General features: G+C 35.1%; 1 protein-coding gene across 9 annotated transcripts in view; it reads left to right on the top strand.

Annotated features, from left to right (window-relative positions):
• The window catches only part of Grik1 (glutamate ionotropic receptor kainate type subunit 1), a 379,604-nt gene extending 361,509 nt beyond the window's left edge, over nt 1–18,095 (top strand). For 4 of the 9 annotated variants that reach the window (XM_027929137.3, XM_027929139.3, XM_027929141.2 and 1 more), the window contains 2 exons: nt 1,036–1,286; nt 17,940–18,095. In XM_027929137.3, coding sequence (XP_027784938.1) covers nt 1,036–1,286; nt 17,940–18,095 — 407 coding nt within the window. Of the gene's footprint in view, nt 1–1,035; nt 1,287–2,635; nt 2,786–17,452; nt 17,540–17,939 lie in introns of those variants that run through there. The other 5 variants (XM_027929138.3, XM_027929140.3, XM_071615796.1 and 2 more) reach the window with 2 other exon arrangements.
• The last annotated feature ends 286 nt before the right edge of the window (nt 18,096–18,381 follow it).

Here is an 18,381-nt window from a genome sequence, read left to right on the forward strand (position 1 = left end):
AACAAAAATTCTTACCATCCAAGGAAAAATTGAGTAAAAGACTCTTGCTGTGTCTCTTTCTTTGCATTAACATAGGAATCCAGTATTGAGAAGATGCAGATGTTGGTACTTTCTAACCCTTACATAATTAAACATTAAGAATATTATTACTCAAAGATAGAGCATAAATATTATGAAAAAAAAATCTGTGCAAATTTTTGAAAGTTAATTGAATTTAGTAGGACCTTTAAAGTATTTAAAATTTATTCTTAAGTTTATCTTACTAGGAAAATTAGTCAGTATGGATGAACGGCTATAACCAATATAACCAATATTCTGTGACTTACACAGTGAGTGGTTATTCCTTGACCCTTGTGGTTATTTAATGCAAATTGAGAAAGAAGCTTTGCTTTATGCAGGCATCCTAGGACCCAAGTTCCTTCTATTTGGCAGTTACACCATGCCTGGTGACTTGAAATCTTTTGCTTCCTGCCGTGTATTTGGGGTGGGAGAGAGAGAGCACAGAAGAGAATGTTGGGAAGGCATATGATGTAGGATTAGAAATATCCATAAATCAGGTTAGCTCCCATTGGCTAAAAATCAGTCACATGGCCACAATGACCTTTAAGGAGGCCGGGAAATATCTAGCTATATAACATATCTAGCTAGGAAGAAGAAGAAATGAACAGACTCAGTCACAATATAGGAGAACCAAGAACCTAGAAAAGGTAGAAAGAATCTAGGCAATGAAAGCCCTTGACACATGATAAGACTCATGGAGAACTCCCCAGAAGCAGAATTATGTCAGAAGTCCTAGCTTAGCTTTTCTTTATTTAGAAGGAGTAAATAGTCCAGGTCAGAGTTAATCTCAACATGTCAGCTTTCCCCTTTCCCATTCTTTAGGACCTCCAAAATAGGGGATTGCACTTTCCTGCCTTGCCTAGATGATTTGTGGATTCAGCTTTTACAATAGCCATGATCTATTTACCACTAAGTTAGTAAAAAACCTCTTCTTCGGCCTTTTGGTGACCAGTATCCCAATGATTTCACTTTCAGGGTCTCCTTACCGGGATAAAATTACGATAGCTATTCTTCAACTACAAGAAGAGGGCAAGCTGCATATGATGAAAGAGAAATGGTGGCGGGGAAATGGGTGCCCTGAAGAAGACAGCAAAGAGGCCAGTGCTCTGGGAGTAGAAAATATTGGGGGCATCTTCATTGTCCTGGCTGCTGGACTGGTCCTTTCTGTATTTGTAGCCATTGGAGAATTTATATACAAATCACGCAAGAACAATGATATTGAACAGGTGAGTCATCTCTTTCTAAAACGGGATGGTTTTTTAGTTGGAATTATCTGTCTTAAGTTTGAAGTTTCAAGGAGGTTTGCCCTTTTTGTAACAGTCTATTGAATTGGATGCCCAGAAGAGCCATTTTTGAGTTAGAACAGAGAGATGTTGAATACCTGCCAGGTGCTGCTGGCACCTTAACTTCATCATTTATTAACAAAAAAAAAAAAAAAGAAGAAGAAGAAAGGAAGTAAGGAAGGGCCTCAACACTAACTCAAATTAGCACTATTTCCAATGACAGTGCAGAAATTCCAAAGTCAGTTAATTTCTTGAACAGTTTTGTGCTCTTAAGATAGAAACTACAGGTAGGGTAAGGAAAGAGAAATCCAAAAGGGGAAAAGATACTTGAGAGAAGTGTTACCAGCCCTTCAGTGGAGATTCTGAGCACTTGTACTCATGCAAAACAATTTACGTGACAACATAAAGGTAGTATTTTGAAACTGAGCTTTTACTTCCATCAAGGTATGATTTATAACAGGATAATTCAATTTTTTGCCAGTAATATGATCAACAACACAAAATGACAATTAAGTATATTTGAAGCTTTATTTTCCAAATTGCATTTAGGATTACAGGATGATTTCAATGATGAACTATTTTTACCTATTTTATTTTTAAAGGAATTCATATCATAAACTTAATCCCTACAGAAAAGATGCTTGTGGTTTCATTATTCCTTCATAAGCATACTAGAAAAAAATGAAATGCAAAACTCACAGCCACTATAGTGTATTAGGCCACCTAATTAATTTAAAGATGTTGCTCGAATTTCAAGAGTATGAACTTTTAATAACAGAGCCATTTTAATGCTCCGCCATATCTATCTTGAAATTCTTAATCATTTTTTAACAAGGAGTCACATATTTTCATTTTCACTGGCCCTGAAAATTATATAGCTGGTTCTGATGAATAATCTGATACTAGACCCACTTCCTTTAAGTGGAAGCTCTCCTTAAGCACCAGGAACTGGAGATGATTCATTATAACAGGTCTGGTCGTGAAAATCTTCCCCAGAATCACAAAGAAACAATGAAAATATTGAGTACCCCTTTCCTGGACCACATTATGGAAAACTATCTTTAATTAAAAAGGGAAAATGGACTGATCTGCTTTGTTTTAACTTTCAATTTGCTCTTGAGGTGTCTTGTTTTATGCAACTAATTTAAAAAACAAAAGCTTGTATATATTATGCTTTAATGTGCTTCTCATAATTGCCAGCTTGATTTGATTTTAATTTTCATTTAAACATTCATTTTTGCTTTTGATTTATTCATTTTTTATATTTTTTTCTCATTTCTTTTGCATGCAAGGCTTTTTGTTTCTTTTATGGACTGCAGTGTAAGCAAACCCATCCTACCAACTCCACTTCTGGAACTACTTTATCTACGGATTTAGAATGTGGCAAATTAATTCGAGAGGAAAAAGGGATTCGGACACAGTCCTCAATTCATACTGTGTAATCGGTTTAAAAAAAAAAAAAAAGTGTGCCCAGTAGAAACCATGACTCCTAATTGTTGTTGATTTTTGTCTGTGTCTAACCAAGCATGAATAACCCTAACTCCCTATCCCCATGTTAGCAACATACATGTGGACAGGATTCTATTGATTTCAATGCAGATGTGCACTGTATGTAGAGGTGGGGCCACATCAGGACTGTACAGACTCCTACATAAGTGCATATACAGGAATCTACTTCATGCAAAACAATCATCTTTGCTCTATCCCATGCATCAAAAATAAATGACTCTTTTCTCATGAAAAAGAAGATTCAGACTTTCAACAGGGAAAAGCATGAACACTAAATGCTGATTCTGCAGACTCCTTTCATCTTGGTGAACTCTTTTTCCCCTCCTCTTTCCCTCTCCCTGTCCCCCGTGTTCTTTAGAATCACATATTTCACATTTCCGGAAACTCTTGTCTTTTCAATAAGTACACATGTAATTCCATAACAATGTTAATTTTTTATTCAAATTGATTCCACTATTTAAAATATGTTATTTACAAGAAGACTCATATGAATCTTAGATTTTAAAGATTCAAAAATTATAATAATCTATTGATTGGGTTATTTGGGGTTTTTGTGTGTTTGGGGGTTCTTTCCATATTCTGAATATTAATGCCCTGTCAGAAGAGTATCCGACAAAGATCTTCTCCAATTTTGTAGGTTCTCTCTTCACACTCTTAATTACTTCCTTTGCAGTACAGAAGGGTTTTAATTTGATGCTATCCCAGTTATTGATTTTTGGTTTTATGTCTTGAGCTTTAGGGGTCTCGTTAAGCAAGATGGTACACATACCAATAGGTTGGCGTGTTGAATCTGTTTTATTCTAGCAGTTGTAAATTTTCTGGCCTATTTTCTGGTCTTTGATCCACTCTGAGTTGACTTTTGTGCAGGGTGAGAGATTGGGTTCTAGTTTCATTCTTCTACATATGGGTAGTTTTCCCAAGACCAGTTGTTTAAAAATTTATCTTTTCTTCAATGTATGTTTTTGGCACCTTTGTCGAGCAGCAGATGACTATATAAGAAAGGCAAAGTCCAATGTTTTCTCTCATATGTGGAAGCTAAAGAGAACCAAAGAATTAAAAATGGAGGTGGGGGGACGGATATCCCAGGAAAATAAAAGGGACCTTGGTAGAGGAGAGGAGGAAGATTGAGTGGGAGGGAGGAGGGATAGAAAAGAGAAGGAACTGCAGAATGAAATTGACCAAATTATACTATGCACATGAATGAATATGCCACAGTGAGTCTCACCCTTATGAATATCTATAAAGCACCAATCAGGAAAAAACAATAAATAAATAGAGTGGAGGAAGAGAAGCAGGGGGAGAGAGGAGGGGAAGGAAAGTGGAAGTACTGGGGATTGAAATGGAATAGATTACATTTCTTGCATGTATGAATGCGTCAAAACAAACCCCACTATGATGTGTAACTATAATGTACTAATAAAAACATTTTTTAAAAAAAATCCATGACCCAGAGAATCATGGTTGAACATGAACCTCTAGTGTCAATGCAGAAGAGCATTGCCTATGTTGGTCACTAGCAGATGTGCAACATGGTCAAGAACAATCCCTAGGAAGAAATACAGTAACACCATGCTCTTAGCATTTTCTTGTAGAGTTTAGCAATCTTCTGTAGCTTTAGAGTCTTTAAGACCATATATCATTTTTTTGAAGATCTAAATCAAGTCCTGAGCTGGAAACCAATTCATACATCTCGTATCTACTGCTCATTCACCCTCATTGATGAACATCTTTGCATGAGATGCTGTCCACGTTCTCCACATTCACCCAGGATAGAACAGTTGTACCTTTTCTGAGCATTGCTACTTCACACTCATTTCTTTGGATCCAGCACCATTATTAATTCATTCAAAGCATATTGGAGAGAAGGGCAAAGAGGAGAAAATAAATAGAGGAAAGAATTTCCATACACATTAGTTACAGATCTCCGTAGATTTATTTTCCACCTGCATTCAAAGTGCTGTAAATAATTCCCACACTAACGCACGTTGGTGACACAGAAAGCCAATTGCATACTTAATTTGTTGTGACAGAGAATGTCTGCTGGTCCCTCTGGGCTTTTTTCTCCTTCACAGTGAGGAGGGGAATTGAAGATGCCTTTCATCTTCCCTCAATATGGGATCGGTTGGTCTTTGTTGTCCTTAGGGGAGTTACCTCTTGACACATCCAGTGATCCTCTAAAATATATTCCTCAGAGGCAGAGACGCCACCTGTGCAGTCACATTGCATTGTCTTTTTCCTGCTCTGTTCTAAGTGGCTCCAATTTTTGAATCACATCTCTCTCCAATCAATCCTATATTTCTCCAGCAAAGCGCGTTCAGAAAAGTTGATTCTTGCCCTGATTGTTTCTCAGCGTTTCCTCTTCCTTGAAATAAATGTACTTTTAAGAAAGTGTCTATAAAGCCCACTACAGTTTACTTGCCGCTATTGAAATACAAGTAACTTAACCATTTGTCTCAGGTCAAAATTCACATTTTCATAATCAACAGAATCAAATGTGGGGATAAACATAACACTGTTCTAACCACTGAAGTATTTCTCCAAGAACTATTTAATGTACCAAAAACACTGCCAAAAAGTTTATAAGTGATTGATGAAACAGATAATGATGAGTAACAGTGCTTGCCTTTCTACAGAGACCCCATTTAAAAGTTTGAGTCAGAGATTTGGATAACGAAATAATCTCTTTCAAAAATTAATATTTGCATAATAGTTTTAACTGTATACTGTCTGATTCTGATATATAATACTCTTCTATGGTTTTCAAATGTTTTTAAATTGAGCATTACATTTGACCCTTTCAGCAATTTTAATTCAGCTTTATTAAAAGATATTGGAGTCCTTGACCTAGAGTCATAGATATTAGAATCAGGAGAGAATGTTATAAAAACTAGTCATACTTAGGTTCAAGCATGATCACATGTGGATTGACTATAGGTAAGTTACTGAACTTCTTAGAATCTTATTTTCCTAATATGCAACACTGAGACATCATTTCTAGAACATAAGGTTGTTTTAAAAGGGTTTTTTTTTCAATGTCATGTGTTTCTCAAATGAGATGTTCATGGTTAAGTGACCCATAGAGTATCCCACTAAACATTTCTTTACTGCATATCTCAGTATGTTTAATATTCCGTCATGGATCATGAATTTCCAGAAAGGTAGAAAACTATTCAGCATCGACTAAGCCTAATAGATCACAGAATATCTTCTCTATTAAATCATAGAATATCTTTCCCCAGAGCATCTTGATAGACCAGTGTTCTAGAGATGATCCACTAGGGAACATGGGTATGATAATATGGATCTCACTCTGTGGTAATATGTAAAACCTCTTGCATGGCATGTAGCACATCATAATCACTCAATATAACAATTACTTGGAGTAAGGGTTTAACTTCTCAAATTCCTAAACTTAAGGCAATGTTATTGGCTTTACACATTTACCATGAGAATTAAATGAAATGATATCATGATAGAGAAAATGAAACCGCTTATAAAAGTACTGCTAATAAATATTGGTTAATAAATGTGGGTTCCTACTTAAAATATTAGGTATTTCTCTTTGGTCACATGAGCAAGAAGGGAAATGTATCAAGAATCTTAAAACAGAGCCAGATTTAGAAAACATATTTACTAATGTTCAGATCCAAGCTCTGTAAGGTTACTTTCCCTGATGGGTACATGGCACACACCTGTGATCCCAGCAACATGGGAGACTGAGGCAGGAGAATTTCAAATTCAAGGCCAGCCTCAGCAACTTAGTGAAGCCCTCATCAACTTAGCAAAACTCTGTCTCAAAATAAAAAATAAAAAGGTCTTGAGATGCAGATCAATGGTAAAGCGCCCCTGGATTCAAACCCTACTACCAAAAAAGATTAATTTCCCTATGTAGGTATTCAAAATCAATGGTAAGGCCATTACACACAAGAAAAGGACCCAAATTGATGGACATGAGAATCCGTAGTGGAAGCACTTGACCTCGTTTCTAGAAACTGATTTAATTAGTCTGGGAGTTGAGGCAGGATAATAGTAGTTTTTTTAGATGTCCAGTTGATTTTAACATGCAGGAGGGTTGCAGACAAATCATTTAAGTACAAATTTGTGCATGCCCAATAATCAATAAATAAATTGATTAATAAACTCAATAAATCACTGATGTTTACTAATGTATTTTTTTAAAAAAGAGAGAGAATATGTTTTAATATTTATTTTTCAGTTTTTGGTGGACACAACATCTTTATTTTATTTGTATGTGGTGCTGAGGATCGAACCCAGCGTGCTACCGCTTGAGCCACATCCCCATCCCTTTATTAATGTATTGATTCCAAAGGTAGAAGCACTAACTCCAACTAATATATATAACACATATTTAGCATTCAAAATTCAATGGATCCTTCACATGCATAATTCAGGAAGAAATTGCATATTTTTGAGATTAAAAATTTTATAATATTCAATTTGATAATCTCCACATTTAGTTATTAAGCATAGAGCTGGCTCTACTCAACATTATCAAGTATATCGATCATTGCTCTCTCTATATTCTCTTAGGTTCTTTACACTTTCTTCTTTCTCCTTTTTTCATTCCTCTCAGACAACTAGTTTATACTATCATGTGAATGACTATTCAGACCACAATGACCCCTGCAGGATTCATTGTATTTCAAGTGAAATTTAGAACAAAAACTTTCGAACTCTGTGTTGCATCATTAATTCTCATGCTTAAGCATAAATCAGAAACACTCAGGGAAACAATTTAGAGTTTATAGGTTCTAGCTCCAGACGTTTCTCTTCAATATGTGTAGGTTAGGCATCTACAATCTTTAAATAAAGCCTGAAAGGCATAAAATTAGTAATTAGCGAAATCAACTGCATACATTATTTTCATGAAAACTGGCTTAAGTATAGCAATTTCTTCCAAAATTAGGTCTTTATATATGTTAAGTCTTTCTTAAAATTATTTTTAGCCAGACTCAGTACAGGTGCATGCCTGTACTCCCAGGAGCTTGGGAGGCTGGGTCAGGAGGATCTCTAGTTCAAAGCCAGCCTCAGCAACTTAGCAAGGCTCTAAGCAACTCAGCAAGATCCTGTCTCTAAACAAAATATGGAAAAGGGCTGGGGATGTGGGTCAGTGGTGAACAGCCTCTGGGTTCAATTTCCTATACCAAAAAAAAAGAAAAAAGAAAAAGAAAAGAAAAACAAGTATTTTAATACTAGGAGTTTTTTTTTTTAAAGAACTATTTTTTTTTTAGAGAGAGAGAGAGAATTTTAATATTTATTTTTTAATTTTCGGCGGACACAACATCTTTGTTTGTATGTGGTGCTGAGGATCGAACCCGGGCCGCACACATGTCAGGCGAGCGTGCTACCGCTTGAGCCACATCCCCAGCCCAAATACTAGGAGTTTTAAAGTAGCTTTTCAAACCTGAGTTTTTTTCCAAGAATTCTAAGTAGAGTTGCTTTACCTAAATGCAAGAGTAAGCCCAGTGCAGTGGCCCATGCATGTAATCCCAGCAACTTGGGAAGCTGAAGCCAGAGGATCACAAGTTTCAGGCCAGCATCAACAATGTAACAAGACCCTGTCTCAAAAAAATAAAAAGGACTGGGGATTTTGCTCAGTGGTAAAGCATCCCAGCTTCAATCTCCTATATTAAAATAAAATTTTAAAAAATACTACCAGACATTAGTTTTCTTTAAAGCTATCTTGAATATGGCAATTTTACTTCAAATTAGCTGGTCATGGTAAGGTTTTGTTAAATAGAAGTTTATTGTTTGAGGTCAGGAAGAGTGCAGAGAGGTATTATAAGATTGAACAAATGCATCTATAACAATGAATCACATGATCTTGCTTAATTCATTTCCTAATAATCTGTCTCTAACCTAATCTGGTAAAAGGGGAAAATACAGCTTTTTGTGTTATTTGTTTTACATTAGCATTATAAACTGAATTATTTTAAAGTTTTTCTAGCAAAATTGGAACTACCTAAGAAACATTCAGTGGCTAGGGATCTTGCCTTTAAGAAAATTAGCTGGATTGTATGATTATGCAACTATCCAAGGAAGCTGATTTCCAAATACCTCATTGTATTTGGCTAGCATTATATCATATCCATATGAGCCATCTGTGGCTAAGCAGTACTACAATGAATCCCAATTAATGTCCAAGCACATGGTCCTTATAGTACAAGGTCTGTTTTCTGGGTAGCATGAGCAACTTTTAAAAGCAAAAGTAATGCAAAGCATTCTTTCTGTACTATATTCTGCATATCTAACTGTGCCAAATGGCATTATTAATTAACTGTTATAGATAATAAGAAATTCTGGCTCAATGCTGCAATTTTAACTTGCCTTTAGGAGCCATCTCATTATGCTTCTTACAGTTATGGAATTTTATGTCCAGATGCACAAGCATATTAAAATCTTTTTTTTTTTTTTACTTTCAAAATTCTCTCCACGGAGACTGATATTACAGAGAATGAGATTCTTAAATTTTCAAAGAATTTCTATTTGCAAAAATAAGTAATTCACTGGATGGTTTCCACCACCCCACAAAATGCAGATTTTGATGTTGTCAGCCCAAACACAGTTAAATGGACCAAACTACACAGCAATGCACATCCTTGTCACAATGTGTACCTCTAGCTAAACACAAAAATAATAAGACCTGAGTGATAGAACGAAGTTACTGTTTCCCCCTAATGATTAAAAAAATCTTAATATAACTTAACTAAAATTGTCTTTCTGCCCAATTTTTCAACTGAATATCATTCTCAGACTTAAAATATTCAAATAGTCAGATTTTCAGCTTCTAAAAAGAGGCTTCCCTGATCACTCTGTCTTTACCAGCCACAAGAACTAAGAGAGGGCTGTTCAGAAGTAATCAACCCAAATTTGGCACATTTTCAGCTATTTATGTCTTCAGCTGTGTTTCTTCTGTAGTCCGATCAACTTCTTTAGTGATAAGCAGAAGTCTAGGTTATTTTTGTAATTGTGCAAAAAGTATTTTCCTTTGCCTACAAACCCAAACATTTATTAATTATCAGACAAGCCAAGAAGCACTTGCCATCCATTTAGAAATAACTTTTCCAACATTTAAATTGACAGTGTTTTGATAAAACAGACTCTTGAAAATGTGTGTAGTCCAATAGATAGGTGACTTGGAAATTAAAAGCCAAGAAAATTCAGCTCCCTACACAGGTGCTGGGCTTTATGTCTTTGAACACATCATTTTACTCCCTTCGATCTTGGTTTCCTCATGGACAGAATGAAGAGGTTACACGTGAAATTGTCTTCCAATCATAACATTTTTGAAATCTAGTAGAAAATGGGAAGGAAATAAAATTATAGAAGCAGCAAAAAATAAAAAAGTTTTTTGTTTGTATATTTTGATATGATTGTGTATTACCCTTGTTCACTAAATACTTATTGTGATGAGCAGAATTACTTTGCATTGCCAGCTCTTCAAGGTAGGAGGACAACATGTTAGATAGAAAACTGTCCCAACTGGCCAACACAGCATTGAGGGATGATGGGTTCCTATCCCATCTGTCATGAGCAAATCATTACAAACAGTGATGGCTGCAGAAGTGGATCTGTTTTGTATCTCAATAAACCTATAGATTAGTCTAAAACACACAACAACACCAATAATGAGACATGTTCATAGGGAACTATCTGAAGCTGTAGAACTCATTATATACAATCCATGAAGGAGAAATATGTGGAACTAGGCACACAGTAAGTCTGTATTCTGAAAAATAAATCTGAGTTTCTACTATAGACCCAAGGAAAATAGCAACCTGCATTTATTTCCATTGTTTTGCCCCCCCACCACCACCACTTTCTCCCCATGATTAGGCATCAGAGTTTTTATATAAACTGCTTTCAACCTAGAGATGAGTCAAGCTTTTAGCTCTTGAGTTCAGTTATCTTTGCAAATTTGTAGCACAAACAAAAAATTTGAAAAAACATAGCTTTCAATTGCAGGATCTAGATATTTCATGGAATAAATCATTTGTTCTAATTCAAAAAGCTTATCTCTAATTAGCAAGAGCCAAGGAAAACTTTCAGCTGCTCCTGAGTGCCCTTCAGAAGCCATGGGAGACTTTGGCCTGCCTGGTGACAGACCCTAATGACATTTCCCCGCTTGAGTGAGTGCCTATGCTCAAAGCATATGACATAAAGGGGGCACAATTTTTCTGTGTTCTCAGGTGCCCACACCTATCAGCTGTTTGTCTGATCCCGTTCTATGGAAATTTGACCCTGCAGGTTCCAAATGGCAGGTGAGGGGCTCTTCTCTGGTATTCCCAGCAGTTAGGGCAAAATTCTTCCATCACCTATTGCACTTTTCTCCTTGAGAGCAGACACAAAACAATTTTTATCTTCACACACCATCTTCAACCCTAAAGGCCTTAAATTGAATATTTAATATCAATTTTTTATAATTCAAAGCATCTTCACACACATGGCTATTGTAATTAATAGGTTCAAAGACTTCACTGTCTTCTGTAGATCCATAGAAGTCTACTTAAGATCTCAAAGCTGCCAATTTGACTCTTTTTTTTTCTATAGCATCATTACCCTAAGGACAATGTATATAAAAGCTCTTGCTATAATTTTAAAAGTGGGAAAAAAGGTTAAGATTCACAAGCACATGAATTAATATCAAAATGTTACATTGCCTCAGTATTAATTCCTCTTCTCAAAGGCCATGAAATTATTCCCAATGTTAGAAGAGAATGAACTTACATAGCCTTATCCAAAAGAAAGATCAGTTCAGAGCCCTGGGCATTCATCTTATGTACAAAATTTCTTTAAAATTCTCTTAAAAAATAAAAAAAAAAATTAATGTGAATTATGCATGCCATTCCACAAAATCTATTTTAATAGGAGTATAAGTTTTCTAAATGCAACCTTTAAATAAAGATAAGCCAGAAAGAAGATCTTTGTGAATCCCATGTCATCAGGTTACCTCTAGATCCCAGAGGTAAATTTTTGTGGTTTGAGAGCTCAGATAGAAGAACAAAAATTTTAGGCAATGCATTCCTGCAGAGAGAGAGGCTTTATTGAAGGATCTGAGAAGGTAAGGGTATTGGCATTAGTTTCCATGGCTATGAACAAAGATGAAATAGGGGAGAAGAAAGGACATATAGGTGGTGAAATATGATGTTAAAGGGGCTAAGGAGAAAAACTGAGCTAGTGGAGTTTACAGGATACAGTCAAAGAATGGGAAGAATAGGGCTTTCAGAAGCCAATTTAAAGCATCAACAGTGCAGGGAACTTGGCTGGACAAAGAGGGACTCGGGGCCACAAGTCAGCATAAGCATTGGTGATCACATTATGCAGTTACATTACAGTATCTAGATTTGTTCCAAGCTAAAATTCTCAGTGTAGACCCTGGAGATAAGAATAGTTTTCCTCATTTTCAGGCACAGATCAACAACCACTATTCTAGAAACTAATACAGTGATCAACATTCAACCTTTCTGATCTGCTTTTCAAAAATTCCAAGGATGGTTACATGAAAGATGGTCTGTGCATTCAAATGAACTCAGAAAATGGATAAAACCAGAGCAAAAGCAGCCCAAATCCTCAGTTCTGGAATGCAAAAACTTCACACACAGATAGTGCATATACAATAATTCCAAGAAATCTTCCTCTACCACATTCACATAATTATTAATGGTGATAGAAGTGTGGACTCTGCTTTCAGATCATCAAGCATCCTGCAAAGAATAGAAATTGTGCGGATAGGTAACCGACTTTCCAAAGCCTCAAGGCAACAAACACATAATTAGGATTCTTCTGACCCTGTTCCTTAAAATGTTTTCTGCCTGAGGATAAATATATATATATATATATATATATATATATATATATATATATATATATATATATATGTTAAGAATGTAAACACATAGTCCTTCTTATTAAAAAAAAAAATTAACAACATTGCCTCCACAGAACTTTGACAGTAGTTTGACCAAGCCAAAGTAATAATAATAATAGTTCCATTATTTCTCAGAAATATATCACCTTGATATTCCATATTTTACTGAAAATTGTCTTTACAAAATGACTTTAAGTCTCAGTTTGCTTTTAAACTGTAGCAAGTCTACACATACAATGACAGATTTTTATATCTATAAAATGACAATAATATTACCAACATCCTTTTCTTCCGTGTATAATGTAAAACTTTTTAAATAAGTCACAGAGCACTTCACATGTCTTTGAATATAAGGAGCCTAATAATTTAAGTGAAAAACTATACAATATTGGCTAAGACAGAACTCAAAAAAAAAATTGCTGGAACAAAATGTTGGTTCTTCTAAGTGTTCATGTATATGTACCAATAAATGTACAGATACTAAATTTACAATAAAAAATCAGCCTGACATACACAATCTAATGCCAGTTCAACCAGTATAAAGCCAAACTCAAATGGTCTAATTCCTTGAATGCAGCAAAACACGAATCAATTGTAATACAGAACAATTCCTATCACTTAAAAAAAAAAAAAAAAGTTCCCTTAACCTGGACCATTTCCTTCTGAGGCAGTGTATTTTAGGAGCAAAATAAAAACAGCTTTGTTGGTACCTCCTACCCCTTCCAAGAAACATTTGAAAAAAGAAGGAAATTGTATAATTTATTTTCAGGCTTACACTAGCACCAAGAAACCAAATACTGTGGGTTAATCCAAAGGAGCTTTCATGAAGTCAGCAGTTATGAAACAGGGAAGGTAAAGGAAATCAAAAGACAGGAGAAGAGAAGGAAAGGGATTCATGAGGAACACCTCAGGCACCCAGGAAGCAGAGAAAAGGAATGACATTCTGCAAAAACCAAAACACACAAGCAAATCTTTCTTCTTTCAAAACCAGGAAAGTTGCTGTTCTAGAGGAAGTTTCTGTGGCAGTCTCAGCTAGACTAATATCTGTTTCTTGGTTTCCTTTCCTCTAAGAAAGAAGTTTCTTCACCTCTCCCCCTTTCTCTTTCTCACAACACCCTCCCAAACACACTTTATCTTTGAATACTGTCGGGAGCAACAAAAATGGCAGTGTCATATTATATTACTATAAATTAATTTGCAAATGGATTCTTCTTTTGGATTTCTCATCCTAGACATTTTGTATGAATGTGTTCACACATATGCATGTGAGTGTTTTAAATGGCAAGGGACTGTAGCTGGTTTTCACCCCCATCTCATGTTTGAGTACCTATTCTTCATGAAGAATAAGTCATAATGACATTTCCTACATAACTACTGAAACATGCTATGAATTGGGGGGGGGAAGTAAGAATAAACATTGAAAAGTTATATTCTAAGTGTGTATAGGATCTGTTTTAACTAAAACCCTGATACAAACAACCCAAAGGAACAGTTGAATAGAAAGGCATAAAATGGCTCCAATTAAAGAAGCATCAACCTATTTATTGTTTCCCCACCACTATAAAAACAATGTGAGTGCCCTAGAGTTAAAATATTTTCAATGTGGTAACAACATTTTTATTTTAAAGCAAAAATTTTATTTTAAAAACTTCCGTATGCCAGGTATTGGACAACATTTCACATACATAAGTGTGTTGAATTTTCATAATAGCTCTATGAAAAGGATTCTACTATTGTCCCGTTTTATAGATAAGGAAACAGAGTCAAAGAGAAAATAAACACCTTATCTAGTAAAACCCAGCTAGCATGAGTATAGCTAAACCTTAAACGCCAGCATTCTGATGCCAAGGACCAATTACAAGCTTTTATTAATGTCCACATATAGATCCATTAAAAATGTGTGTACCATCCACAAGAGACAAATAGAAGGACCGAGGACCAGGAAACTAGGGACATTTCCAGGCTGCAAAGCCTCAAAGGATACTACTAGGATATTCTACATCCAATCACGCTAATTCTAGAGTAAGGCAGCTAGCTGAATGTCCTTATGTTTGATGATTTCTGATAAAATTAGATTCTAGAAATTTAAGCCATCATATTTAAAAATAATGTTTCTATGACTCTGTGAGTATGAGGAAGTTTATAAAAACCCAAGCCCCAAAATAGAAGCTCTAGAAAGCTACAGTAATTTTGATTCTGATTTAGAAACTCAATCTTTATATGCTATACATATCTCTAATTCTGAGATTATAAAAGGCAGAGTAATTAATGAACATGAGCCCCTTCCATGTCACCTTGAGAGATGCCACTCTGGGCTGAGAGATGACCTTCACCATTTCATTTCCTGTAGATACAAGAGTGAGTGGTTTATTTGAGCTCAGGCTGGCAGGGACCTTAAAGGTCATCTTTCCTTGTGACTACAGCAAAAGCTTGGAAGCAGAAAGGTCAGCCCCAACATCTTGCCATTTTCTTTTTGACAGTTTGAGACAAAGTAAGAATCAAAGAGAAATCATTGTTTTTGACCAAAGTCGGAGAAACCAGACTACCTATAAAACTATAATTCTATCCATTCTCACACCAGAAGAAAGAAAGAAATACTCTAATCAAAAGAATAGAGTTGTTTATTGTGTTTTAAGACAATCTCAAATATGGGGGAAGATTTTCCTTTTAACTTAACTGAAACATATGGTTAGAATAAGGTCTATGATCATCTCTCTCCTAAAATAGGGAAGAGAGTTCTCAATCAATCCTTTCCTCTTCGTGCCTGAAGAGCAAGCCACATATAGAGGTTCATTTTGGTTGTTTTGATGTCAAATAAAATGAAATGTCTAAATTCAAACACCTGAGAGATGAAATAAAACAGAAAGATTGCAATTTCTTAATATATGTTTTATGGGAAAAGAATTTACAAAAGTTATCTAGGGTGATTTAATAATAAGAATAAGAAGACTTAAGAATCAATCTGTAGATGATTACCAGTGAAAGTCACTGGTTTGAGGCAGTCCAAATGGACTGAGTTCAAATGCAGACTTTTTATCTTTGGTAAGATGCTAAATATCTCTAACTTATAAAATGTATATTATATATATATATATTTATATATATATATATATATATATATATATATTTTATATATATATATAAATATATATATAAAATATAAATATGTCCCCTTATAACTCCTTTATAAGGTCATTGTGTGGTATAAGTATAATAATGTTTATAAATTCCCTGGTAACTTTTCTTTTCTTCATCCTTTCTCTCATTGTGATAATCTTTCTAAAAACAGAAATGTCCTACACCTCACCCCGAAAAAAATCCTTTCATTAAAATAAATTTCTTAGCAAAGTTTGCAAAACCCTAATATAACACTATCACAAGGACACTTTAAAATACACATTTGATCTTAAACACAAAATTTTACACGGCATAATGTTAAAAAGTCAATATATTTCATTTTTATATGTCTGCTATACCATTCCTAAAGTATAATTAATAGAAAACATTCTGCTGATTTTTTTCTTTGTGTGAGGTGACACATCTCTCAATTTCCTAAAGTCATAATTTACTATTTGAAAGAAAATTAGCATGCACAACCTGAATTTTCATTTCTCATAGGAAAATGAAAATGAAGTTCAAATCCTATACACACATGCTTAAAAGAGACAAAAAAGACTTATACAAACAGCTAGTTTTTAAGAAGTACATGCCTAAAACCTATATTTATAATCTCATTTTTAAATAGTCGAAAAATTTAAAAACTACTACTTAGCTCCAGAAAGTTCTTTTTAAGACAAAATTGAATATAAATGTTCAAAAACTCATGTTGCATGTTGATATTCAAGGACCACATTAGACATTCAGAACTTCACAAATGGGACACCAGTTTCTTCCAATAAGGTACTTGCAGGCTAGAGCAGTTATCCACTGGAATGTTGTCATCTGACTGTCACCAATTTCATGTTGCAAGCTAGTGGCAAAGGAGTGATGTTTGCCCTTCCACCATCTTCTCTGTCAAAAGCTTTGATTTTTAGATTCTCTTTTTATAATTTGAGCTCTACCCTCTTAGCAAACTCAGAGTGTTGTTATCTACAGGCACAAGTTGTTCAGCAGATATCTGGAACTTGCTCATTTTGCGTAGCTGAAACTGTACCCCATTGAATAGTGACTGGCCCCATTTCCCTCTCCTCCAACCCCTGGCCACCACGATTCTACTTTCTGTTTCCTTGAGTTCAACTATTTTAAAAACATTGTATAAGTGGAACCATGCCATTGTTGACCTTCTGTGCAGACTTATCTTGCTAGAGGATGTTTTAAGAGCAACCTCATCAAAAAGAAAACTGCTTTATAGAAATCTCTATAAGCAGGAATTTATCAGTCAAAAATCTTATCTTGGCTAGAAGAAATGACAGCAAATTATGCTTTATTGGGCCATTTATGTACTGTGCATGTGCATATATATAATGTAATTGCAATGGAGATACATATCTTGATGTAGATATATATCATCTGCATATGTACAACATTTTATAATCATAATCCCATTTTCTTTTGTATCATGTCATCATTTTTGCTGTGCATTTCAAACCACATTATTTTCCATTTCAACCACAGCTGTATCATTGCTACTGCCAGAATCTCTGTTTTTTTTTATATTTTTTTGGAGAAAATATACAATTTAAAATTGTTTTTTTTTTCTTTTTTTTATCAGAAAGGAAAGTCATCAAGACTTAGATTTTATTTTAGGAACAAAGTAAGGTTTCATGGGAGAAAAAAACAAAGCCTTGGTGTAGAGAAGGTTTGTTCATTTTCTATAGCATTACTGAAGTGTCCGTATGCCTTGATAAACCTATCATGTTTGGATCATCTCAATGGGGGAAATGCCTTAATTTAACTCTATTTTGGTGTCTCAGCAAAGGTAAGTTGAGAGCCTTGAGTTTTCTCTAACTGGGTAGTTCTGCTGCATTTGTGAAAGGACCTGTAAAGTTTGCCCAGCTAACTTGCTGCCTCAGTTTCCTTAAGTAGAAAAGGTGGGTGGCCCGTGGGTGGAGGAGGAGGTGATGGGATGGGCCAGTTGTGACTGGGTTGCCTTAAGACCAGTATCTTGTGTTCATGAAACTGTAGGCAAGAGACAGGTGGACACAGCATGGAAGAGCGCGCCATTCAACTGATGCTTTATTTTATTTCATGTTCTCTAGTGTCTCTCTTTCAATGCCATCATGGAAGAACTGGGAATCTCACTCAAGAATCAGAAAAAACTAAAGAAAAAGTCAAGAACTAAGGGGAAATCCTCTTTCACAAGTATCCTTACTTGTCATCAGAGACGAACTCAGAGAAAAGAGACTGTGGCGTGATCCAAGAAAATACTTTAAGGACTTTGCTGGGAGGAAAAGGATATGCTTGCTGCAGATTTTCGAGGATTTCTGCTGAGTGTGAGATGTGTTTCCATATATCTATATCCATAACTCTGACAATGGATAAAATGAGATAGGCATAATCCGTAACTGATTATGGATATAGATATAAGAAATGCATAATTTTAAAAACTCCCATAGGTACTCTGGAAGTAACACCAGTTCTTTTGAAATGAATTTGTATGTGCACTTATTTTGCATTTTCTCTTTTGCTCCAATAAATTGC

This window comes from Marmota flaviventris, chromosome 8 (genome assembly GCF_047511675.1).
Source record: "Marmota flaviventris isolate mMarFla1 chromosome 8, mMarFla1.hap1, whole genome shotgun sequence".
NCBI classification, from domain to species: Eukaryota; Metazoa; Chordata; class Mammalia; order Rodentia; family Sciuridae; genus Marmota; species Marmota flaviventris.